This window comes from Physeter macrocephalus, chromosome 18, assembly GCF_002837175.3.
Source record: "Physeter macrocephalus isolate SW-GA chromosome 18, ASM283717v5, whole genome shotgun sequence".
Lineage (NCBI taxonomy): Eukaryota > Metazoa > Chordata > Mammalia > Artiodactyla > Physeteridae > Physeter > Physeter macrocephalus.
This window is the reverse complement of record NC_041231.1, coordinates 39853885-39880340: the sequence shown is the minus strand read 5'-3', so window position 1 is coordinate 39880340 and position 26456 is coordinate 39853885. Positions and strand designations below refer to the sequence as shown.

Below are 26456 nucleotides of genomic sequence, written 5' to 3'. Positions count from 1 at the left end.
GGCGTCTCCCCCTCTGACCCGGTCTGAGACGTAAGGCCTCCTCCCAGCCCCCCGGTTCCTTGGCCTGCACATCAGCGAGAGCCGTGCATTTGCACCGACTCTGGATTTCTGCCTGGGGTGTGGGCTTTAGATGCGCGTCTCGTCTTGTGGCTTTACGGTCGGGGCGGGTCAGCCAGATGTGCCGTTTGCCCCTCTGGAGTGGAGTAAGCCCCTTCTCTGGGGCAGGGGTGCGGTAAGACACCCTTGCACCAGAGGAGACGAAGTTGTGCTTCCTCCAATTCAGAGCGAGTTATTGGAAGGGGCCTTGAAGAGCAGGGCGCCTTCGTCCCTTCTGCTCCTTGAAGTGGCTCCCACCTGCACCAGCCAGGGGACGCCAAATGCTTAGCCCATCCCCGGCCAGGAAGGCGATTCACTGTTTAGGGCAGTGTTAGGAGGCGTGCGAGTCAGCGGGCTGCTCTGGTGCCCACCCAGCTGGTACCCCACCCGGGGACACCAGGCATTGCTTTGTCCACCGCTGGAATTCATTGTCATTGTCAACCAAAGCATCTCTTTCATCATATGCTTTTCTTGCTCTTGCCCTTCCTGAGGCCATCTGTCCCTCAGGTAAAACTGGAAATTGAAGTTCGGCAGTGGAGTTCACTAAGGTGTTTGTGATGTGTTTCAAATCTAGACTAGTTGATAGTAAAGACCGAGGGCGCTGGTCCATTGAGAGGCCTGGGGACGCAGGTTAGGCCCTGCCCCGTGGAAGATGGCTGGGTAGGCCCCCCACCCCGCCCCCTGGAGCGGAGCCCCTCCAACTTCATGCAGTCAGCCCTTCGTTCAGCAAGGCTGGGTGCGGGATGCCGGGCGGACTCGTGACGGGGGAGGATGTGGTTTGCTCCTTCTGGGGAGGGCGGGCCCGCACACAGGTGAATGCGGCAAGAGGAGACGGAGATGCGGGTCGGGCGAGGAGGTAGACAGTGTGCCCAGAGGAGGAAGGGATGGCCTAGGGGTCTAGGGCGTAGCTGTGGGCTCGCGGGACCTGGGCCTTGAAGGACAAATGGACCTGAGATATGTCAGGAAAAGCAATCTGAGTCGAGGCAGTGGTGTGAGAAGGACGTGGAGGTGGGCAGACAAAGGCTCCGGGAGGCTGTGACGGGCTCTTCCTTCAGCTGGAGCCCCGAGGGTGTGCAGGTGAGGGTGGGACGAAGCAGGGAGGGTGGCCGAATGGAAGCTGAGGCTGAGACCCAGGGTGGAGGGGATTCTTGACCGAGACAGCCTTCGCAATTCTCCAAGCCTGGGACTCTGTGCTTCCATGGAGAGTATTTCCTGTCTTCAGGGCTGTGCACTTGACTCAGTCCTTTATGCTAACGGTGGGCGGAGGCCGGTGCAGGCAGGCCCCCTGCTTCTCAGGCTGCACGACTGCCTCCTCAAGGAAAGCCTGGGGGTTGCCCCCTGAGGCCGAGGGAACTGGGGAGATCTCTAGACTAGGTTTGTCGACTATGGGATGAGAGTTTCTAAGTGGACATTCATGTGAGTTCCACACCCGTGATGTGCCCGCTTTGTGATGAGGTGTAAGGAGTGTCTGTGTGTCTTCGGCACAGCTCTGTCTGGGGCGTTAGCACCAGAGTCCCGTGGCCTTCGCAGAGCTTCTACCCCTGCAGCATGGCCAGCACAAGCCTGCAGCTCAGGGCTGCCTGCCCCCCTCTTTCCCTCTTCGTTACCAAGCTGTGGTGTTGACGCTGCCTCGCAGAGGACCACCAGCCCCCTGCCCTGCTCTCCTAAGCCCAGCGCGTCACCTGTTATGTGTAAATGGGCAAAGGTCTTGTTCTTTCTCTGGAGCAGAGCACCTTGCTCTGCCAGCGTAGGTGTGTCCTGTAGGGGCTGAGCAGGGCCCTCTTTTGTAGGGGGATGTCCTTTCATCTCCTCATTGCTCCACCTCTAGAAACAGACAGGGGTCTACCTTAGCGGAGCCAACATCAGTTGTGCTAGAACTGTTTCTATGGCCCGTGATTTGAAGAGTAGGGATTTTTGCTGGACTTGAGCCATTGTCTCCCAGTCATCCTGAGGGTCCACTCTTGTGTCCTAGTCCATTTCCTGTGTCCTGCCACTGCCTGTAAGGTAACATCTAATGGCAAAATCAGTGCCTCTACCTTTGGAGACCTTGCCGTGGTACCTTAGCGTGAGACAGAGTGGAGAAACTGGCATCTTAACCCAGGGCCTGCTGTCCACTGTGGGAGCCCAGAAGGGCACGGGGGTGCGGGCTGTGGGGGAAGCAGGGAAGGCCCCGCGGAGAGGCCGTGTCCCTGCTGCGCTCTGAGGGATGAGCAGCCTTTGGCTGTGGAAGGTTGGCAGGGGGGTGCTTTTCAGGCTGAGGAAATGGCATAAACAAGGTGCAGAGGTACACATGTTCACAACCCTTAAGTGCATTACTTAGTAGAGTAATCGAGGAGAGAAATAAAGCCCCCTTAAAAGTTGCAGAGCCTCAGAATTCACTGTGCAACTGGTGCTCCAACGCCCAGAAAGCTGCGCCGTGTCTCACGGACGTCACCATCATGGCTTCTGCTCTGCACAGTGATGTACAAGTGAACATGCAGGACCAGCGCGGTGCTTGGTCCAGAGTGGCACCTCCTTCCAGTGCCCCCTGGCTTTTCATCGGCTCCTTTGCCAGGTGCTGGGGTGTCCTGTGGAGCGAGGCTTACAGTATTTCCCCGGTTGTCAGAGTCCCAGAGCCTTGACGGATGACGGTTGGAAAATGAAGTCGTAAATCCCAGGCTGTGGGAACCATGTTGAGGTTTAACTGATTTGAGAAGAGACCCCAAGCGTCCTCCCAAGGAGCACATTCCCCGCAGCCCAGACCTTCTGGAGGAGCAGTGCTGTCAGGGTTTCCCTGGGGCCTCCCGTGGCTGCCAACCGTTTCCTCCTTGCCACAGCCAGAAACACAGGGGAGAATGGTTCACCTCGGCCCACGTGGTCCTCCTCACCAGCGAACAGTGGCTGACTTACCACCTGCACTTACCACCTGACGGAGACCAGGTCTGGTCTCTGTCACCTGTTGGCAGGCAGTGAAGTGTGGGCATTGCCACTGTCCTCCCCGAGTGTGTGAGACTCACCCCCGACCCCAGCCCTGCCCTGCATTCTCTCTGGAAAATGGGTGGGGCACTCCCTCGGGCTACTGACTGTGTCCACACTGCCTCAGGATGCTAACTCCATCGACTGTCCTTTTCAGTTGGGTCATGGATACATTGGGACAGTTTCCTCCCAGACACGGAGGAATTAAGTGACAGTGGGAGAAGAAGCCTCCCTGATGGCTGAGGCTCAGCCTAGACAAAGGGGACTCTTTGGGAAGCCAATCATAACAGCAGGTGTCATAAGCCCAATGAAGGCAGGGGTGGGGCCAGGGGGCGCGTTGATGTCCCCTCTCTGGAGTTGGCTGCAGTTGAGTTTGGTGACTTGGAATTTGGACTGGAGTATTAGGCACATCACCCAACATCTCTGAGCCCCAGTTTCCTTGCCTGCAGGAAGGGGCAAAAGCTATTTGCCCACAGAGTTGTCGTGAGGGTTAAATGTTCGATAACCGGCGAGAGTCGTCACAGCTGTCACAGGACTTGCTGCTGCTGTTGTCATTAAAGTCCAAGAAAACTTGACCTAAACAGAGTTCTTCTTGGAGAAGTACTAGATCTCTACTCAGCCTCAGGGTGAGGACCCCTTTTAGGATCATCCCTGTACTTTTGTGTTGAAGAACTATAAGGTTCTCAAGTATTGATGGAAAACAAATCTGTCGACTCGGTCACTTTCGAGATATGGTAGCACAGCCTTCTGGCCCTTGAAGTCCATTTCTAGTTTGGTGATGCTTGGTGTCAGAGAACAGATGTCAGATCAGGTGCTTGGAGATGCACTCACATTATCTTTTCTCTCTGATCTACTGTCTGCATCTGCGGTACCCAACTCTGGCTGTATTGGGTTGGCCAAAAGGTTCGTTCGGTTTTTTCTGTAAGATGGCTCTGGTAGCACTTAGCTGTCTTCAACTTCATTCAAAACAATTTTGTTAGATTGTATGGGACAGCTGTCATATCCGTGTGCATTTAAAGAAAGACATCAAAATTGGTGAATTTTTGTGCAGCCATTTTAGTATTGAAGATGGAAGAAAAAAGCAACATTTTTGGCATATTATGCTTTATTATTTCAAGAAAGGTAAAAATGCAACCGAAATGCAAAAAAAGATTTGTGCAGTGTATGGAGAAGGTGCTGTGACCGATCGAATGTGTCAAAAGTGGTTTGTGAAGTTTCACGCTGGAGATTTCCTGCTGGACGATGCTCTGCAGTCAGGTAGACCATGAAGTTGAAGTTGGTAGTGATCAAATCGAGATATTAATTGAGAACGATCAACGTTATACCACGCGGGACATAGCCAACATACTCAAAATATCCAGATCAAACATTGAAAATCATTTGCACCAGCTTGGTTATGTTAATTGCTCTGATGTTTGGGTTCCACGTAAGTTAAGCGAAAAACACCTTCTTGACCATATTTCCACATGTGATTCTCTACTTAAACGTAATAAAAACGTTCTGTTTTTAAAACAAATTGTGACGGGCGATGAAAAGTGGATACTGTACAATAATGTGGAACGGAAGGGATCGTGGGGCAAGGGAAATGAACCACCACCAACCACACCAAAGGCCGGTCTTCATCCAAAGAAGGTGATGTTGTGTATATGGTGGGATTGGAAGGGAGTCCTTTGTTATGAGCCACTTCTGGAAAACCAAACGGTTAATTCCAACAAGTACTGCTCCGAATTAGACCAACTGAAAGCAGCACTTGATGAAAAGCGTCCAGAATTAATCAACAGAAAACGCATAATCTTCCATCAGGATAATGCAAGACCGCATGTTTCTTTGATGACCAGGCAAAAACTGTTACAGCTTGGCTGGGAAGTTCTGATTCATCCACCGTATTCAGCAGACATTGCACCTTCGGATTTCCGTTCATTTAGGTCTTTACAAAATTCTCTTAATGGAAAAAACTTTCAATTCCCTGGAAGACTGTTAAAAGGCACCTGGAACAGTTCTTTGCTCAAAAAGATAAAAAGTTTTGGGAAGATCAGACATTGCACCTTCGGATTTCCATTTATTTCAGTCTTTACAAAATTCTCTTAATGGAAAAAATTTCAATTTCCTGGAAGACTGTAAAAGGCACCTGCAACACTTCTTTGCTCAAAAAGATAAAAAGTTTTGGGAAGATGGAATTATGAAGTTGCCTGAAAAATGGCAGAAGGTAGTAGAACAAAAGGCTGAATACAATGTTCAATAAAGTTCTTGGTGAACGTGAAAAATGTGTCTTTTATTTTTACTTAAAAACCAAAGGCACTTTTTGGCCAACCCAATACGTGACGGTCACCTGGGGAGTGAGGACACATCCTGGTGCCATGCCCCACCCCACGCTGATTCACTGGTCTGTGATGGCACCCACACATGGCTCCCTGGAGGTTCCAGTGTGACACCAGGGTTGGGGACTCCTGAATGCCAGCACGCTGAATATCGCACTTGGAAGAAGACAGAAGGAGAGACATTCCTTCCTTTATGCCTATCTGCTAGCTACGGTGACAGGTAGCTCTGGCTTTGTGCGTCCACAGGTTATGTACAACGCCATTTCCCAAAATTTCCTGATAGAAAGCTGGTGTTACACAATTAACCGAATGGACGAGATTCCCTTGGAAGTTAGTTCCTCAGCATTTGGGAAATTTTCAAGGATAATTTATTTAACTTTTTGCTGAGCTTCAAGTTTCTTAAGAAACTCTGCCAAATCTCAAAGTGATTTTTTTAGACGTATGCAGCTGTTTCTGAGTTAACAATGGAGTTTTGCTGGGACCATTAAAATCTGAAAGCCTAAAATTCTATTTTAAACTCTTCTCATTGTCAGCGATTAGTTTTTTAAAAAAAAATAGCATTAAAAATAATGAAATCCTTTTCAAGGAAGCTCATTCTAAAATTCTGGCCAGAAAAGCAAGGCATTTTACTGTGGGAACTATGAATGATCAATAATCCCTGTAAGTGGGAGTATTTGATGCCCCCAAAAAGAGAGGGGAGGATACCTGAAACTCCAACTCTGACCACTGGGGAGAGCCTCTGTCTTCTCTTCATCAGATCAGCTGTCCTGGAGGCTGTGAGCATTGTTCCTGCCCGCCTCGCACTGGGAAGCTGCCCCCTCAGTGTACAAGGTTATCATAGCTGGCACCTCCCTTCTGCACATGCCACCTTGATGCCTTTTACTGCGATGTTTGATTTGCGGGGTGGGCAGAAAACCAGAGATGCCATAGCTGTCTGCAAGCACAAGGCATGGGAATTCGTTGGTCCTGTTCAAAAGGTTGTGTCTTCAAACTTTGATGTATAAAACTGCTTTCGTCACAGTCAGACCACCTCAGGGTACAAGTTCAAAATGGAAAACATTCAAATAAAAGCTGTAAAGCAAACAGCAACAGTTAGAGCTGCATATGGTAAACATGCATCCAGGACAACTGCCGTCTCTGGAGAGGGCCCAGTGCTGGAGTTACGGGAGACACCCGCTCCCCTGGGTGGTACCGAGAGCCGTCGTCTGCCCGGGGCTGGCCTCACAGGAGCCGGTGGGAGACGGACTTGGGGATATTTGCCTCACCATGATGAGGAAGGCGGGCGCTCCAGCCAGGTTTGTGGAGTCCCGACTCAGGGTGGTGTTTGTTTTTAATATACTTTGATTACAGAAGCAATATTTGCCCACTGTAAGGAATTCATATAATACCAAAGTTTAGAAAACAAGACCATTCTCTCATCCCTCTTCTTAGAGGGAAGCAGGTGTGGCAATGGGGGCCTGTTCCTTCCGGCCTCATCTGTGCACTTGAGAACCGGCATTTGCACAGACAGCACGCTCACTGGTCCCCACCGTTAGATCGCCCAGCACAGATGGTCCTGTAACTTGCCTCTTTCACGGAACCGTGTGCCGTAGACATCTTTCTGTGTTTTTTTTAAGCAACATTTTGGCTATTTTCAATAAGTGGCCAGTTTAAATCTGCCGCAATGGACTGGATAGTCTACAGAGCACACGGAGTCTACAGCAGCTGTCGGAGTCGCAGTTTTACGCTTGTTTGTGCGATCGTCTGGTTGCTGTCTTCCTCTGCCACGAGACTGGGAGCTCCGTGGGGGCAGGAATGGGGTCTTCTTCTATTCTGCGCGGGGTGGCTGGCCCCTGGCACAGTCTTTGTCACACGTGCAAGCTCGCAGTGGTTACTTGTTGAATGAAATAGCACCAGATAATCTCTAGCACGTGCTTCCTTTGTGCCGGACACTGTTCTGAAGGCAGTGGGTACGTGAGTCTGTTATTCCTCACACAGCTCTGAGACCAGAACTTGACAGAGGGGAAAGGCGAAGCACAAGAGACTAAGCAGCCTCTCAGGGCCGCATGCCTGCTAAGTGGCAGAGCTGGGATTCCAGCCAAGGTTTCGCCACAGTCTGCATGTTCGCCGCCACCCATCCCCCCAAGCGCAGCAGTTGTGTGACCGCCCGTGCCCTTCGTCCCAGGGGAGCGATTACCAGGAAGGGTTTTGCTGGGTCCCAGAGGAGGCCCATTTCAGAAATGTACTCGTTCCCACCAGTCGTGCGTGCAAGTTTCCCCCATGCCCTTGCCCACCCCGCCATTCCTTCCGCCGCCCTTGCACTGCCCAGGGGCGTGTGGCCTCTACTCCAGAGTGGCCACTGTATCACAGAGCTGCATGGGGCTGGAGACCCTAGAATCATTTTCTTGTGACCCAGTGGCCACAGGGGAGTTGTCATGGCTGACTACGCCTCGCCGATGCTTGTATCACTATATTTCACCGTATTTACAATTCACCTCTTAGAACAACTCTGTGAAGTGCAGGGCCAACCGTTAATAACATCTTACAAGTGAAGAAACTAAGGTTTAGCACCATCAGGTACCACATCCGCAGTCATTCAGCCAGTAAGTGGCAGGGCTGGGATTAGACCTGGTCTGTCCAGGTCCAGAGGCCACCACTTGAACCCCGAGTGTCCTGCCTCATATAGCGATGCTGGCTGGACTCACAGAGCCGGTCAGCACCCAAGACTCCTGCTGAAGTGCCCTCTCCCTAACGCCCTTCCTACAGGGGAAGCCAGACCTTGGGAACCTGTGTCCACAGTGGGTTAGTTGGTTGTTTATTTAGGACAGGTTTTCGAAGACCGGCGTTATGTATACTAGCTACAGAAGGTGTACGTCCACGCTCCCCATCAGATCCTGAACTGTAGGTTTCTCCGTGCAAGGAGGGTAGTTTTGGGGTTTGTGTATCAGAGCCCGTGGGTGGGGCCACCTCTGGCGTCCTCGGGCCTGCTGGCATTGCTGTTGCTGCCCTCTACTGAAGCATAATGGAATTTGCCTGTGTTCCACCCAAGGGGTCACAGTGGCCGACTTACTAAAAGAGGATAAGAAGAAAAGGAGGTTTTGCTGCTTTCGCCAACAAAGGGCTAAAGATCACGGTAAAATGCTGAGATTGAACTTTCTCTTTGGGAGACTCTTCTCCCCAGACTTCTGACGCCTTTTCCTTACACACGGGCATGGTGTGAGGTGCATGTGCTGTGTGCTGTGTTTGTAAGATGCCTATGTTTTCATTTGATTTCTTTGAAACTTGGCCGTGTGGTTTTCCTCTTGTCTTTCCCCCAGATGTGTGTCTTAGCCAACATAGCATTGTAGTTTCCTCTGTTTGAACTGTACCTTTTAAAGAAGCAGCTGAACCAACTCAGAAAATTTATTTAATTCCGCACGAATATTCTTAGACTGGAAGACAGACTTTTTAAACACTTTTCCCCAAATGATGCTTTTTAATCTAAACTGTTTGGAAATTCCAATGATGTTACTTGATTGATTTTTTTTCTTTTCCAGGTTACATGTTTCACATGGCCTCTGGGTTTTCCAATCTCTGGCTGGTTTGCCCAGGACCAGGCTAAAGCTAGTAGTGTCAGTTTCGAGAATGAAGTTAAAAGCAGACTTCTAGGATGCTACGATTTGGGGGCCCTTTGCCTTTACAAGTGGGAATGGGGAAAGGGCTTATGTGGGAAACAGTTGAGTATCAATCTGTGCTCTAGACTAATGCTTAACATAGTCCCTCATCAGAAGCCCTGGGGTTGGCGTCAGGACCATCCCCATGCAGGGCAGTTATGCAAACAACTGGTGTCCTGTCCTGCCTGCCCCAGCCACCCCTGTGGTCCCACAGCAGCACAAGGCTTTGCCTGTGCACACCTGGTTAGCGTCACCGAGGTCGGCCCTGGCCAGATGACTTTGGAGGAGTCTGTGTGAGAAGATTCAGACTTAGGGGCACAAAGCCAGCCGCCAGGAGAGCAGAGGGCTCACGTTGCCCTGTTTGCTGAATGGTGGTCTCAGCCATTCGTGGGAATGCCGAGCGCAGCGGTGATGGGAACTGGACTTGAGCAAGTCCTGGATGGTCCCAGTGAAGGTTGTATTAGATTCCTACTCTCTTCAGAAGGCCCGAAAGTGGAAAGGGACACTGAGTATGAGATATGAGCCCTTCGTCACTCTGAGAGCATGTGGTGGCCCTGAGAGGAGGAACTTGCCTGAGATTGGGAGCAGGTCTGGGGGCAGAGCCAGAGCTGACTCTCGCAGCTTTAGTGTCTGCAGAGTTTTGTGAAGAAGCTTGGTGCGGCTCTGAAGGCCTCCGCAGGAAAAAATGGGCTTCAGCTAAGCAGGAAATATTGTGATGGCCATGAGAAATAAGTTTTCAAAGACTGACGCCTGCAGCTCCAGTGGGTTATCACGAGCAGATGATTGGTTCCCGTCCTAGGGGAGCAGAACCCCTCCTTGGGCACATAGGCGCCCACCCTCCTTAGCGGGGGCTTGGGCCTCGTGGCTTTTCAAGGATTCTTGAGGCTTCTGGGTGAGCCTTGAGTTCTGCAGGAAGAGGAAGCAGCCTCATGTTTTCAGGAAACTTTCTGTATTTTGTTGGGGTTGGGGGGTCTTTTATTGACTGAGCTACCTAGGAACCCTAAAGAAGGCCCCTGACATTACTGATGGTGCTAGTGGGGTTGGGGCCCTTGTCGGGATGCTGTGCTCCCCATGTCACTGGTCATACAGAAATAGTTACTGTCAGGGCATGATTCTTGCTTTAGACACAGAAACCTTGGTCTGGCCTTGACCCACATTCTCCAACACGAGTCTGGCTTCTTTACAGCAATGAGCTTCCGTTACCCTGTGACGGCTGAGCGTGTCACCACTAGCAAGCACAGGCAAATTCCTCCAGGGGATGTCCTGGCACTGCTCGTGCTTGTCCTGAAAATAAGATAAAAACACGACGTCTTGGCTTTGGAGCCCTGTCCCCAGGGAAGGCCGCCATCCCTGCCACTGCTCGGTGGTCTAACCTCGCCACACCCCTGCCTTTGAAAGGAAAGAGTGAGAAGCTTTAGGCTGCTGGGGCACGGAGGGAAGCACTAGAAGAGACCCGTGAGAGTGCAAGAAAGCCTGTCCCATGGAGAACAGGGGAGCGGGGGTCCTACAGGCCCAGGACATCTGTGAGCGAGGCTGTCTCAAGAGGAGGCTGGCGAGCTCCAGGCTCGCTTGGCAAGGGTCCCCATGGTCCCTGGCCCCGTGGCTGGCAGGGGTCTCTCGGGGGCTGCTCCACTCTCCAGGGCGCTCTGCCAGGAGGTGACTTGGACCCAGTTCTCATGGGCCAACTGCTGGCCTCCTGGCCACCCTCCTGAGGGGTGGGCAGCAGCTTCCCAGTACTGCTTGTGTCTTGCTGTCCTTGCCGAGCTGTGGGGGAATGCAAGGGAAACCCGCTTGGTGCTGGGAGTGAAATCAGACAGCCTGTGGGTGTTTCCTCTTTACAGCAGTTCTGTCGGGTCAGAGGTAAATTGGTCTCAGAGGTGCAGTTGCCCAACAGCTCATTTATAGATTCGGTAACTAAGCCCCGGGAGGAAAGGGGACTTGTCCCCGTACCACCGATGACAGAGACCAAGCTTCTCTGACATCTGTCCTAAAGGCTTTGGGCTCAGTAGCCTCCATCACTGAAGGAAGTTAGTCTGCGATTTTGCTGTGCCTGTTAGCGGTGAACATAATTTGAGGGCTGCCTATTTGGACCCACACAGAGACTCATTCAGACCCCTGGGCGCGCGTACCCATGCACGTGTACGTGCGTGTATTTGTGTGTTGATTTCCCTCTGAATTCACAAGCCAGGCAGATATAGTTGAGAATTACGTCGTCCTTCAGAGAGAAGGTGAAGATGGTGTCGTGCTAGCCTGAGAAACAGCGTGTTTCCCTGGTTTATTTTGCGTAGCATTACCCATGATGGCGTCCAGGCCCTACAATTAGATCCTAAAGAGAAATAGTGTGACCCGCTATCCACAGAGAGTGCTCCTAGCGGGGGCCGAGCCCAGGCTGCCTGGGTGGCCCTGGCAACTCTCACTTGCAGTCCAGAGTGTGCTGGGCTCCTGGCTGGCTGGCACCATCCCCTCGCCGACAGCAGCAACTCTGGGCCCCTTCTCAGCGCGCACACACTCGAAGCCTGAGGGTCTGCCCTGGAGCTCTCCCCAGAGATCCCAGTACCTGCGATCAACTGCAAAGCATAGGCCCTGAGCTACCCCAGATTTTCCGCAGGCAGATTGCAGGGCAAGTTACCATCCTGGCACAGGCGACAGTCTTGTTCTAGTGCCTGGTTTCAGCTCGAGTCATTGAAAAGTGTTTTCAAATTCATATTTTAAAAATGAAAACTTGCTCAACAAAGCTCTAAAGTTTCCTGAAACGTGTAAAGGAAAAGGACTAATAGCCTCTCTGCATGCAGATGGCCCCGGCTTCTTCTGCAGGAGGGTCTGGTGCCTGTAGGTCTGAGGGGGTCTCTCTGTTGCAGCCCTGATTAGGCCTAGCCGCTGGTCAGCAGTGAACGCTGAATCTCTGCTCAAGGGGACAGAGAGGTCACCCTGAATGGGGCAGTTCTGATGCTGTGGCAGCCGTAGTTCGTCCTTGGGTTTACTTACTTGGGTTTTTATAATTCTTTCTGTTTGCATTTTTATGAAGTCCCAGCAGTCCCCGTCCCACCTGGATTTTTGTACTCCCCACATTTCCTGGGCTGATCTCCTGGAAGTGGTCTGGCTAATTAGGACCAGACACCAAGGCTGGTGGGTAACACGCTTGCTTGGTTTTTGGAACTTTTTGATTTATGGAGTTTTAAGTATACACCCACACACATACCAACATGTACCAATACTGAAACATACACCAGTATATTTAAGGATGTGCCAAAGCCACACGGGTGGTGTGGCACAGTGGCAGGGACTCAGGAGAGCTTTCTTCTCGCACGTCTGAGCTGCGTGTCCCAAGGCATGTGGGTCAGTTCTCTCATCTGTGAAATCACAGCGTTTGTTCGTGTCATCTCAGAAGCCCCTTCTAGTTCTAACAGCCTGTGATTCTCCTGTCTTGATTTTTTAAAACGTAGATGGGATCCTATTGGGGCTAAGTGAAGTGAAATCCATATCAATTTATGAACATTAAAAAAATGAATGCCTGGTGCAAGTGAAGGGTGAAATGTTTTAATGTACAAACAACCTCCTTGGTTATGCCCACTGGGCCCCGTGTCTTCTATACGTCTGGAAAAGGAAACACTCCTTTGGCCGCAGTGAGAGGCTGGAGTGCACGGGAAGGGTGCCAGGGCCCCGGCCAGAGCCTGGCTCCTCGGCTTGGGGGGAGGGACTGGATCCAGATCCATTTCCGGGACCAAATGAGGTCACCACATTCTAGCGTGGTCACTGCCCTCTCCCTCCACCAGCCCCTTCTTCTCCTCCTCCTGAGCCCTAGGGACATGATCCTGGAACAGATTTATTTATTAGGGACCTATGGCTCTGTAGGTGTCAAACAGTGATGCCAGAAAAGTTGCTTTCCATACAACAGGCTAAATTAGAAATAACTCAGTTTAAGAAAGAAAAGATACAAACCAGGGGTGTTGGCCGAGGCTGGTTCAGAGGTGCGGAAGGCTGTTCAAAAGAGAATCCTCTGTGCAGTAGTGGAAGTGGGCAGGGTGAAGTGACACTGGATTTGGACCATCTAGGGTGTGTCGCCTTGCTTCCAGGGAGCTCCAGGAAAGCTTTTCTGAGTTGATGGATTCATCATTTATGGGCCTCACTGACGGCCCGACACTGCAGACCCACTCTGTATCTCACCTCCTACAGTTCTGCCGACAGCCCTATGAGGTTAAGTCCTCCCCAGTTTACAGATGAGGAAATGAAGCCTTGGAGGTGTTCGGTCACAAGTGTGGGGTTAAACTTAGACTTGGCCAACCTGAGAGCCCGCTTTAACCACTGTTCCCATCCCACCTGAAGGATGGAGCCCGCTGGACGAGCAGGAGATTCTCTCCACCAGTGCAGCCTCAGTTTCTGCTTGGGGAGTTCAGTTTTATTTCTTACCTCCCCACCCCCACCCCTAGTCCAGGGAGCAGCTTGTACATTTCATTCACTAGTAGTTGGCAGAGAGCCAGAAATGCAAAATGATGTCCATCCCCTCCCCCGCTGCTCCCCTTCCCATAGGCAGGGTGGTGTAATTTATCTGTTTGGATCAGATCATTTGAGAAACAAGCTTTAGGGATGAAATGCAGCAACTCTATCGTTGTCATCATGGGACATGGCCCCAGAGAGAAAAAAGCCACAAAGCTTTAGCCCGTTCAGAAGAAGTTTGCTCTTTCGGAAATAGTGACTGAAGTTACAGTATGATTAATCGTGGTTAATGTTAGAACCATGAAGTAGTAAACTGTTAGAGATGGAAGTGACCCTCAGGAGTCTAGAGATAGTGTCCCCACTTTACAGGCAGGACACTGAAGCCCGAAGAGAGGTGGGACTGCCCAGGGCAGAGCCAGGACCTAACTGAGGCCGAGGGCCCTCACCCACCCACCCCACCCCCGCCCCATGCTGCTCTCAACTTCTGTCCTCTTAGTGGTGGCACTAAGCACCCAGAAAAACATTCCACAAAGACGACTCATGCTCATATTTGTAAGGGTCACCCACCGTGATTTTCTTTGTGCTGTTCCTGAAGATAAGGGTGACCCTATAGGAGGAACCTCTAACAGTGAACTTGGCTGACTCTTACGATTTTTCAGTCTTTCTGAAGTCAGAGCATGGAACAGTCATGGAGAAGTGAATTGCATGAGCAGCCTCCTGTGTCTGTGTGTCTCTACCTCTTGATGGAGCTTTTTGTTAAAGGTTTTCCTGTGATTGGATTGTGGGCTTTTTTTTGTGTGTGGGCGGGCGGTGTTTTTGTCCGTTTTTTTGCACGGCATGGTGAAAGAGTGAGTCAAAGTTTGTAGCTGGTTTCTTTTGACTTAACTAAGGAAGAAAAAGGTTATTCTGTGAGAATACCAGCTGTATTATATGGGTCTGTAATGATCATTTTGTCTTCACTTTTGAAACCTTTGCCTAAATGTGCCTGGAGGTAGCTACTGAGCCCCACCCCTCGCAAGCAGGCTCAGTTCCCTGGGTGCTCACAGAAGGGAAGGGATCTTCTTCGGTGCCTCAGAAAAGATGTTTCTCAGCTCTCTGGGCCCTTCGAGTCAGGTCTGCGTCCATCCTTGCCATTCACACCCTGTCTCTCCCCTGAGCAGGGTCCGCAGGCATGCACTGCACAGACAGAGCCCGCTGGTCCCGCGCCTTCGCCCTGCGTGCCTGAGCTGGTCTCAGACTCCGCCCCACAGCACTCCAGGCACCACTGCCGGGTTTTACAGCTGAAACCAAGGCGTCCTTCCTAAGAGGAGCCATATGGGCAGAGCTTGCAGGGGGAAAGGCTTTCCCTTTGGCACCGTTAGGTCTATAAAAACCATAAGGTCACTGCAGTTCAAAGTTATGCATCAAGGAATAGAAGTGCAGGGGTTCGGGTGATTCTCCTGCGTTGCAACCTTTGACGACCTCTCCTAACCCCAGAGCAGAATTAGTTGTTACTGCACTTGCTCAGACCCCTGTGGTAGCTCTTGTCACAGTAGATTGAAGTCCACTGGGGGGGCTGCCCCTCCCACGGGTCCTCCAGGGCAGGTGCAGAGCCCAGTCCCTCTCTGCGTCCCGCATCTCCTTTGCTGCCTGGTCTCCAGCACACGTCCGTGACGTTTCTAGGGTTGAATCAACTGGAGGAGAAAAAACACCCGTGTTCCAGATGGTGGCCCTGGGTGGGTCCCAGGGCCTCCTGACACTAGCAGGTGCATGTCGACATTTCTTCCACTTCTGCTCAGGATCCTGCTATGGGGGAGGGAGATGTGCCCAGAGACCCTGGTAGCACTGGGACCACAGGCAGCTTTGCCTTCTGGTCGCTGGTTGGGAGAAAACCTTCTTCTCCCCATGAGACTACTTCTTGGTGCTCTAGTGCCGGTGTCTTTGGTCAGCACCTTCTGCATCTTGGCTTCACAAGCCGGGCAGAAGAACATCAGATAGATTAACGGAAAATGGGTCAAATTCTTAAATTTTTAAAAAGATTTTGTGCTTGGTACCTTCATGCACTCCTCCCTCTATAATACCTCCTCTCCTTCAGTATATTTAAAATAAGAATTTGTTTTGTGAAATATTAGGTTTGTTCACAGATTTTCTAGAGTACTTCTTGTTGGGACAAGAGAAGTTGTAGCTGTTAACTGAGATGTTTCGATGGCCTCTCAGCGCAACCCTGGAAATCAGAAGAACAAGCTGGTGCCGGGCACAGCGGCAGGAGTCAGTTTGGTCCCCAGGCTTCTTTTCTTGGGAAGATGGATGGACAGGATCTCTTCCTGTCGGGGGACTCTGTGGGCTTCCTCAGCAGATCACGGAAATGAGGGCTCCCCACTGTGGAGGCGCCTGGCTTCTTGGCATTTCCTTTTGCCGGTCAAGCCCCTGAGGACCCTTCATCACCCTCCTTGCCCTCTTGCCAGATTCCCCAAGGGTCAGCCTGGAGGCAGAGATCACATCTGTCCCATCCCTGGTCGCACAGTGCATCCGTGGCACCACTTAAAGCGTTTCTTCTCCTCCACAGCCAGCATGCCCACCAGTGAGACGGAGTCTGTGAACACGGAGAACGTGAGTGGGGAAGGCGAGAACCAAGGTTGCTGTGGGAGCCTCTGGTGAGTGGGGGGGGACGGGGGGGTGCCCTGAACTCTCAGCTCCTCCTGGCTTCTTAGAGAAGCAGATATGAGGAAGACACCCAGATTTCAGGGGAGCCCTGGAGCCATGGCCTCAGGTGCAAGAGGGGTGGGCGGGCTCACCCTGGACCCCTTGGTCCTCCCCCTAGCCCAGATCCCCCAGACCCCCAGCATTTCACCTGCCTCTTCCCTCAAAGTGGTCTGACCCGCTGAGGTGGAGCCTGCCGCGGGCTGAGCCAGGTAACCCGGCAATTCCCCTGTGTCCACTAGGTGCTGGTGGAGAAGAAGAGGCGCCACCAAGGCCGGGCCCTCTGGGTGTCGGCGGTGGGGGTAAAAGGCCCGATTCTCTGAGCCTGGTGCTGGCGTCAGTGCTTTGAAGGGCTTGTATGGCAGAATTGCTGATAGAATGTGCTACATATTTAAGTTTCCTTCACTCACGGGGTCTCCCAACCTCATGTGTAGTGGCTGGATAACGAGACCCTGCCCTCCTCGGCTCACGCACTTTGTCTGGAGCCCTGCACCACCGTCTCCTAACCGTGGAGGATGCCATCACTTTAACACCCACTGGCTTTTTTCTAGACGAGCTGGGCTGCAGCAGCGGGTGCACCAGCAGCGTGCACCGGGCAGAGCATCGCCTGCTTTTGGGGGAGGCCCATGCGGTTTTGTTTGCTTTCTGCTGGTGTCCTTTGGGTCTTATGTCTGTTGAGGACAGGTGTCGTTTTTAAGAGAATCTGATCTCCTTGGCAGAGGTTCATAAAAATGATGTGTTAGGAGCAGGAAACTCAACAGTTTATGAAGTAGATTTGCCTCCTCTCTCTTGCTCTGCCCTCCTACAATGGCATGAAGTAGGCAGGGAATGGGTTTGTCTTGCCATTTCACAGATGAGCACACTGAAGCTCAAAAAGGTGCACTGCTTGCCCAAGCTCTCGGCAGTGAGTGAAGAGCAGAGCTAGGACTCCGAGCCCAGGGCTCCTTTTGCTGTAGTAGCAGCAGCATGTGCCGCTGTTGAGATGTGAGGCTGAGCTGTGGGCAGGAGAGGGCCTGCTGGCTGCAGTGTGAGAAATTTGGGTGAGAGGAGAAGAACCCCTGGCATCACCACCTGTGCCAGGGCTGCTCAGGCAGCTAAGAGTCTTCTCTTGCTTGGCCCCCTGCTCCGCGCTCACCCCAGCTGGCCCGCTGTGGGAGCTGGGGGTGCTGGGTCCAGGCTTCCATGCATGGCTTTTATGATATCTCTGCTGAAATGTGGGGGGAGCGTGTCCTCAAGACTTCCTAACAGGAATCATATTCTTTTTGTCTTTCTTTCAGTCAAGCCATCTCAAAATCCAAGCTCAGGTCAGTATCTTCTTTCTGTACTTTTTCGTAAGCCTGTGTGGATTTTTTATGTTCAGACTTCTGAATTTTACGTAGAGTTGCTCTAGACTTGGTTTTTCACTCTGTGGGCACTGACATTCATGTAGAAGATCAGTCTGCCCAGTAAACAGTAAGTATCTGCCTTGGAGAACAGTGTAGTAGGTGCCAAAGATCCCCCCCTCCAAAACAGACAGACCAATAAGATGCAACAATGAGCAACGTTGTGCCTACTAATCAACCCTTTACGTCCCCTCCCAGAGTCCTTTCTCTAAGAGAGATACTTCCTGTCACTCCTCTGCTTAAAGCTTTTCCATGGAAGGAAGTTCAAGAGGTCTTCTGAGTTGCTCGTAATGTTCTCTTTCTTGCTCTGGGTGCAGGTTACACAGTCTGTTGGTAAAAAGTCATTGAACTGTATACCAATGGTTTGATACTTTTCCATATAAATATTATTTTTCACTTAGAAACAGTGTTTTACCACTATATATAAAACTTAACTTGAAATGGAATAGAACTACATGTAAAACTTAAAACTGTAAGTATTCTAGAAGAAAACATAGGAGAAAATCTTAGTGACCCTGGCTTAGGCAAAAGTTTCTTGGGTACAGCACCCAAAGCACTGGCCCTAACAGGAAAAACTGATAAATTGGACTTCATCAAAATTAAAACTACTGCTTTTTGAAAGAAAAAGATCAGCTGTAGACTGGAAGAGGAAATATTTACAAAACATAATTGATAAAGGAGTAGTACCCAGTATATATAAAGAATAATGTCAGTAATAGGAAAACAACCCAATAAAAAGTAGACAATAGATTTTTAATAGGCATGTAGCCAAAGAAGAGATACAGATGGCAAATAAGCACACGAAATGACCATTGGTCATTAGGAAAATGAGAATTAAAAATTCAATGAGAATTAAAAATCTGGCAATCCCACGTTTGACAGGGATGTGGATCAATGAAAATTCTTATGCATTGCTACATGTCAAATGACATAGCCATTTTAAAAGCAAGCTGGCAGTTTCTTATAAAGTCAAACATATATTTACCATATGACCCAGCAATCCCACTTGTAAGGTATTTGTATAAGAGAAATGAAGATAGGTATCTACACAGCAAAAATTTTTTCGTGAATGTTTATATTCATAAGCATTATATATATATAATTTATAAATATAACATTTACATGTTTATTTAAAATTGCCAAAAGCTGCAAATAACTCAAATGTCCATCAAATGGTAGAGGGTAGACAAATTATAATTCATCCCTATGATGGACTAAAACTCAGCAACAAGAAAGGAAGAAACTACTGAGAGATCAACAACACAAATGAATCACAAGTGAATTTTTACTAAGTGAAGGAAGCCAGTCTTAAAAAGCTATATATTATATGATTCTGTTCATAGGATTCCGGATGAAGCAAAATAATAGAGAAAGAGAACGAATCAGTAGTTTCTGGGGCTGGGGTGAGCAGAGTGGATTAACTACAAAGTGCCATGAAGGAACTTTCTTGAGTGATGGAAATATTCTACATCTAGATTGTGGTTACAAACTGTAGAACTAAATAGAATAAATTTTACCATATGTAAATTAGATCTCAGTAAACCTGACTTTAAAAAAAGGGGACTTCCCTGGCGGTCCAGCGGTTAAGACTCCACACTCCCAATGCAGGGGACACAGGTTCAGTCCCTGGTCAGGGAACTAAGATCCCGTATGCTGTGGGGCGTGGCCAAAAAAAACTTAAAAGCCCTTTCATGGACTTCCTGTTGCCAGAGGGCATTTAAATTCCTTCATAATTTGGCCCCCAGCTCACCGAAACATGGTCTCATGTTTTGACACCCTTCCCAGACTCTGCACTTTATTATTCTGGACTGCTTTCAAGCCATCAAATGTACCACACACGCAGGTTCTTCCCATCCAAGTCTCTTTGGGGGAGCTGAGTGGAGTGCCCTGCCCTCTCCCCGCTGCTAACTCTTACTCAGCTATCGAGAGCCAGCCCAGACCTCAGCTTTTTTTGAAGAAGCCTTCCCCGACTCTTCCAAAGATCCCTTGCAGCTCCCTTCTCTTTGCTCCTGTACCCAGTACCCTGGGTGTAACACTTGGTGTGGATTTATAATTACCTGCCACAGCCCGGTATACTATTCAAGGACAGGGGCCATGGACCATGCCTTCATCTCCACGTGCCTAGTGCAGGGTTTGCGGGGATGAGACAGTCCCCTAGATTTGGGAGACACCTGTGAACTTGTCACCACAGCGTGAATAGACCCACCAAGGCTGGATCTTGTTCAGGCCACCTTACTTATGTGTACTGAATTATGCATCACAGGAGAAACCCAGTCTTGTGGGGACAGTTTTTATTGTCCTCAGTGGACGTCTTCTCTGCTGGTTATCATGTTTCCAGCTGCCATTACCATCAGAAACCACATAGGAAGATCAGTAACCAAATGCACCTTGCTTGTTCCAGGTCTTGCCAGAGAGCTGGCACAACTCTTTCTTTGGCCCCTGGGTTACAGTGTTCTTAGCAGATCGGTGCAGCTGAGTCGGCCAGGGCTACAGCCCTGGACACAGCCTGGAGATTCTTCTGACTCAAGCACCTAGACGAAGCGCCCACCACCCGCCGTCACTGAGCACAGCCTGGACAGAGCTGACACTGCCACTTGGCCGGCCCTTCCCTGGGACCCCCTTCACCATGCTATCCTGTGGCAGGGAACGTTTCCTATAGGGAGACGGGCTAAGGGAAAGACTACTTTCTCTAATTACGTACTGCAACTGCGAATTGGTAGAGGACACGCTACTTGTCTGTTTGGCTCAGCTCATTCTATTTGTATGGAAACATGATTCAATATTAGCTTTTCTCCTGAAGGTATATTTTGAGCATCCCTAGTTAGAAAGGGCACCTCATGACTCAGGAGTACTCAACGTCGACAGCTCTCTCCGGCTCCAGAGGAACCTCCAGATTTAAGAAAGGACTGAAAGTTTCCCTAAAAGGAAAACTCGGGTTTGGGAGCACTTCGCTGCCTGGCAAATTCCGCATGATGACTGAGGTGCTGCAAGAGATGTGTATGAGAAGCTGGTCTCTCTGCCCTGAGAGCTCGGACAGATCCATGTGCCTCGAGGTGGGCACGTGAACTGCATATGCGTACGAACTCATGATTCTGTGAATATCTAGATTTCCTAACTGGTTTGAGGACCGTCTATGACAGATTATGGGGTTATCTAAAGCCATAGGAAGGAAACTGATAGCATGATCAAGTCAAGACTGTGCTTTTAAAAGTTGTATTTTAAAACCAAAGTCATTTGTCTTCTGAGGTCTGGTCATTTCTATGCCATTTGTTCTCATCTTTCCTCCCTGCACCCTGACCCCAGCTGGGACCTCCAGAGTGCAGTTACTCCTCAGTGATGTTGATCAGGTGCTGCATCTGTCATCCAGGGAGTGACGTTTGCTTCTCTTTCAGCCGACGCTGGCGCCGCTGGAACCGCTTCAGTCGCAGAAGGTGTAGGGCTGCCGTGAAGTCTGTCACGTTTTACTGGCTGGTTATTGTCCTGGTGTTTCTCAACACCTTAACCATTTCCTCTGAGCACTACAACCAGCCTGACTGGTTGACACAGATTCAAGGTATAAGCAGAAGCCGTTCTCTTTTTGTTGCGAATAGGGGATCCCTGAGGCTGTCTGACCATTTCCCGTGAGCAGTAGCTTGGAAGGCGGCAGAACCAAGCGCAGGGCGCACCTGGAGAGGGGGTGTGGTCTGTGCCATGTGGTGCGTGTGAAGCTGGTAACTCCAGAGCAGCTCATTGTCTTAACCCTGTGACAACCTGGGATCAAGGAATCAGGCAGCTGGAAGGGACCTCATAATCCCTTCTCCCCGTCTCCACTGGAAGCTTTATTTTCCTCTGTAGTTTTCTTGGCAGGCGATGGCTGTTCACCTACCTCGAATGCCCCAGCAGGGTGGTACGGGAGCTCATCCCATTCTGAGTTCGACAGTTTTGAGCCATCGTGAAGCCCTGCCTGACATCAAGTCAAATCTGTTTCTGTTTGACTCTCCAGCCTGCTGGGTGGCATTTTCTGAAGTGACCTTGATAGGCAACTGCTTCTTAGATCATGGTGCTGTAAGCAAGATCCGACAGATTTTTTTTTTTTTGTTACTGATTGAAACAAACAAACAAAAACAACATGCTGGCCTAAATGCAGAATTGTAGGCTTTCAGGGCTCGAAAGTATCAGAGATTATGTGGTAAGCTGCCCCTCCCCATTTTACAGTCAGTGAAACTGAGGCCCAGAGAAACCAAGGGGCACATGTCTGGGTAGTAGCCAGAAGCAGGACTAGAGCCTGACAGACAAGCAGACCATAAGCGTTCATGCCGCATTTCTGTGATTGGGGCAAGAGCAAACACAAGGGCAGAGGTTCTCGGGGCACTTCTGGCAGTGGCTGGTGAGAGGGAGGTGGGGAGGGAGAGGTCAGAGCCACTCCCATGACGAGATCCCGAGGACATGTGCCCCTTTGTCTTTCTAGATATCGCTAACAAAGTCCTCTTGGCTCTGTTCACCTGCGAGATGCTTGTAAAGATGTACAGCTTGGGTCTCCAGGCATATTTCGTCTCTCTTTTCAATCGGTTTGATTGCTTCGTGGTGTGTGGAGGAATCACTGAAACGATCTTGGTGGAACTGGAAATCATGTCTCCTCTGGGCATCTCTGTGTTTCGCTGTGTTCGGCTCTTGAGAATTTTCAAAGTGACCAGGTGAGGACGTGCGCGTCTCACTGCAGGTGTTTTGTGAACGTGGGTGGTGGTCAGCCGTGTCCCCGCCTGGGGGACCTTCTGCTCCATCCCAGGTGGCGCTCTGGGCTCATCCCCTTGTCTTGACCTTGCAGGCACTGGACCTCCCTGAGCAACTTGGTGGCGTCCTTGTTGAACTCCATGAAGTCCATCGCTTCGCTGCTGCTTCTGCTTTTCCTCTTCATCATCATCTTTTCCTTGCTGGGGATGCAGCTGTTCGGCGGCAAGTTTAATTTTGACGAAACGCAAACCAAGCGGAGCACCTTTGATAATTTCCCTCAAGCGCTCCTAACGGTGTTCCAGGTGGGTCCCCCGCCATCCTTTCCCTGGGCTGCACCTTAGGGGATGCCTTCTCATCTGTGCACGAATCAATAAGACAGAACACTCCATTGTCATTGTATTAGTAACCTCTGCCCTAATAACACTCTGATTAATTTTGTGCCGTTTAAGTCATTTGTTTTGCATCTCACTCCAGATGTCTGTGCTGTGATTTCACGTTTTTGTGAGACCACTAGTTGTATTATGAAATAATCAACCCAAAATTTGTGTTTGATTGTGTGAGGTTTCTGAGGTTCCTGTGACATAGGCTCTAAAATCCTCTTCTTGTCCTTTGCTAATTTTTGATGGCTGGCAAGTTTTGTAATCCTGGTTATAATAGATTTATGCAGAGAAGTGACTTCTAAAGCCCTAATGCCTTGGTGTATAGTCAGAGGAATCAGGGTGATTAAAGAGTTGTGACAACTTTCTGGCCCTCTGTTGTCCTCCCTCGTGTGATGTAATGAGGACACACAGACTCTGAGGTGTCTCTGCTGTTGGGGCCTTTGCGGGCATTGGGCTGAGAAGGGAGCAGCAGTGTCAGAGGTTCACAGGTGGCCCTGCACTCAGAGGCCCAGCCTCTCCACCCCACCTGGCTGTAAGCTGAGGTGTCCCAAACCCCCACCTTGTGTGTTGTGAGCTGGAGCCCTTCCTTAGAGCCTGGCAGGTAGATTTAAAAGACCCATCTGCCTGGGAATTCCCTGGCGGTCCAGTGGTTAGGGCTCCGTGCTTCCACTGCAGGGGGCGTGGGTTCCATCCCTGGTCGGGAAACTAAGATCCCACAAGCCACGCAGCGCCCTTGTTGCCCTCATCTGTCCTTGTTGCTTTTCACATGCGATGCCAGCAGCGAGTCCTGCGGGAGAGGGGGGAAGGCCTGGCTCCTCCAGCGCTCAGCTCTGTGACCTTGGAAAGTCACTATTTTCTGGAAAATGAGAGCCTAGGGAATGATCTCTAAGGTTCTTTCCTGCTTGGACATTTCGAAGTGAATGGAATTACTGTCACTGCTCTAGACCTGGCCTATAGCAATAAAGTATAATATAACTCAGTTTTAATTTCTGGCCACTGATGAGTCTTTTTTTTTTTTTTTTTTTTTTTTGGTACTTTCAGAGAAACCTGCACGGTGGCGGTAGTTTTTGTAGTACGTGTGCACGGCACAAAATTCAAATGTTCAAAAAGCATATAAAGTGACAAGTCTCCCTCCCACCCAGCCACCGATTTCCCGTTGTCGGAGGCAACGACCGTTAAGCAGATTCTTCCGTATTCTCCCAGTGTATTCGCTCAGATGTAAATAAACACACCTACCTGCCTATCTACCTACAGATGCATTTGCACAGATGGTAGCTCATCCTACATGCTTTTCTTCATCTTTCCTTTGAACACCTGACATGTCCTTAAGAACCTTCTTTATTGGTCCGTAAAAAGCTGCCGCCTCCTTTTCAACGCTGCTATGTTTTGTGGTGTGGGTGTGCCAGAATTCATGGGTCCAGTCCCCTTCTGATGAATATTCCACTGTGTCTCGTCTTGGCTGAGTGGATGAGCTTGAAGATACACCATGGGGCACGTGTGTGACAGTAGGTCTGTAGGATAAATTCCCCCAAGTGGAATTGCTGGTTTAAAGGGTGGGTGTCCATTTTTAACTTTGACACTCTTGCCCACGTATTGTCTTCAAGGCTGTGGTAGTTCATCCTCCAGTGATGGGGTGTGGGGACCTCCCAGTGCCTGACTCCCTTTCACCATAGTGAGTGTTCAGACGTTTTGCTTACTGCCTGTCTGGTAGATGGAAATGGTATCTCATTGTAGTTTTAACTGATGTTACTGTTGTCAGGCGTGATGTTGAACGTCTTCTCATGTGAGCAAGAGCCATTTATAGTTCCTTTTCTGTGAATTGCTTTACCTTTTCAAACCATTTGCCAAATTTCTGTTTGGTTGTACGGCCTGTTTTCTCTGGCTATGTATATACGTGTTTAAATGCACAAGGGTCCTGGAGAGACACACCAACAGCACGCTCCTGGGGAGGGGACCGAATGGGCTGGGGTGTAGTCAGAGGGTACACAGGTCTTACATGGAATGCTATTTTATTTTCACCGGAAGAGTTAACTCATGTGTTTATGTGATTAAGCATAGCATCTTAAAAACTAGAGGATAACAGATGCATTTGTTCAGTGCACACTGAACGGTGAAAGGCAGGTTACACCAGACACGGGCAGCCCCCGGGAGCTCTGGGAGAGCCGTGGGAACCGTGAGTCCACCTGCCCGCTGATCCCAGTTTTGGCTTCTTAGATTCTGACAGGTGAAGACTGGAATGCTGTGATGTATGATGGCATTATGGCGTACGGGGGCCCGTCGTCTTCGGGAATGATCGTCTGCATCTACTTCATCATCCTCTTCATTTGCGGTAACTGTATCCTTCAGCCTTCAGGCTGACCCGGGCCGCCTCGTTGTCCCTGTGTCGTGTTTGCTGTCTTCCTCTCTGAGTTTCCCCATGGCGATGGTGGTAGCCGTTGTGGCGGGGAGGTGAGTGCCCTCACCTCACTCTTGTGCCCTCCTTCGCTGTTGCTAGGGCAGCACAGGAGTGTCAGGCTTTGAGGAATGAGAGCAGCCACGGGAGCGAGCCTGAGACGGCACGTGGGCTGCACCAGTGGTCACCCACTCGGCATGACGTCCCGGCTCCTGTACAGGTCCCAAGGGATGGCTTAGGGCAAAGCCCTGGGCTTCTCCGTGCCATCACCCTTGAGGGTGTAGGGAGGAAAAATGTCCCTCTAGCTTCCAGGTTCTTTTGGCTGGCTAGTAATCAAAGTGAGGTAAGACAGATTAAGAGGAGGAAAACAAATTTAATTTCGTACGACATCCCTTGAGCTGTTTTCCCCTTCATCTTCTCTGGCTTGTTAGTGAATTTTCTTCAGGGTGGAAACCCCCGTGCAAACCTATGGGGACAGTGCTTTGTTCTTCAGTGTATTATATGGAAGTCTATCTCTCAACACAGAGAAATCCTAGGAGTCTCTCATGCAGCTCCAACAGCCCTGCTGCAGGGAGCCACCCTGCTCCCCCTGCCTGGAGGGCAGCTCTCCTGCCAGGCTCTCTGCATATGCCTCTTACTGCCTGTGGGTCCTGCTGGAGCTTGGGGTGGCATTTCTCCATCTTCCCAACTAGATGAGAAGCTTCTTGAGTCAGCGATCTCTTTTTGTATTCGCATGTCTCGTGGCTTACACCACAGGGTCATGCACACGCAGCCCTTGGTCAGTGTTTGTTAAATGAATGATCAGTAGTTTCTTTTTCTGCTCTCCTCGTGATTAAGTCTTTAGGCCACAGCCATATACTGGCCCTAATCTGCAGAGAAGTATTCCCTGGCCACTTTCCAGTTAGATATTGTGTTTTCTTTGTAGTACATATATCACTCTCTGAAATCCTTAAGTAGTTTATGTTCTGTCCCCCCGCAACTAGAATAGATGCTACTTGGGAGCTTGGACTCCAGTTTGTCCTGTTTCCTCCCATGTCCCCAGCACCCAGAACGGTGCCTGGCACGTCAGAGTTGCTTGACAGATGTTTTCAAATAGATTCCACGGCACACCACTGTTTAGGAGGGTCTGGTGGGTAATGCTTCTAAAAACAGATAATGGGTCTTGGCTCTTGGAAACCACCTGTTACAAACTTGTAAGATTTTCCTGTGGTTTATTACTCTGCATTTTCTTTCTACTACCTAAAAGAATCTAGTGTCATTGTAAGACTAGAGATGCAGTATTTCTTCGTTGTGATCATTAGTAGGGATTCTCAGTGCAGTTATTCCCAGCACTAATCATTTTCTGAGCCATGATTACCCCACGTCTGTCAGAGGAGAGCTCGTGTTGCCAAGCCATCGCCAAGCCCAGGACAAACTGCTTCCCCAGGCTCATTGCCGCTCTGTTAAAAAATAATCCTACTGTATCAAAGGTGTTTTGA

General features: G+C 50.1%; 1 protein-coding gene across 3 annotated transcripts in view; it reads left to right on the top strand.

Moving 5' to 3' along the window:
• The window catches only part of CACNA1D (calcium voltage-gated channel subunit alpha1 D), a 331484-nt gene that overhangs the window by 226817 nt on the left and 78211 nt on the right, over positions 1–26456 (top strand). For 2 of the 3 annotated variants that reach the window (XM_024123810.1, XM_024123809.1), the window contains exons 10-15: positions 15981–16068; positions 17392–17418; positions 20889–21049; positions 21944–22169; positions 22301–22508; positions 24801–24921. In XM_024123810.1, the coding sequence (XP_023979578.1) occupies positions 15981–16068; positions 17392–17418; positions 20889–21049; positions 21944–22169; positions 22301–22508; positions 24801–24921 (831 nt within the window). Of the gene's footprint in view, positions 1–15980; positions 16069–16356; positions 16417–17391; positions 17419–20888; positions 21050–21943; positions 22170–22300; positions 22509–24800; positions 24922–26456 lie in introns of all 3 variants that reach the window. The other variant, XM_024123808.1, reaches the window with a different exon arrangement.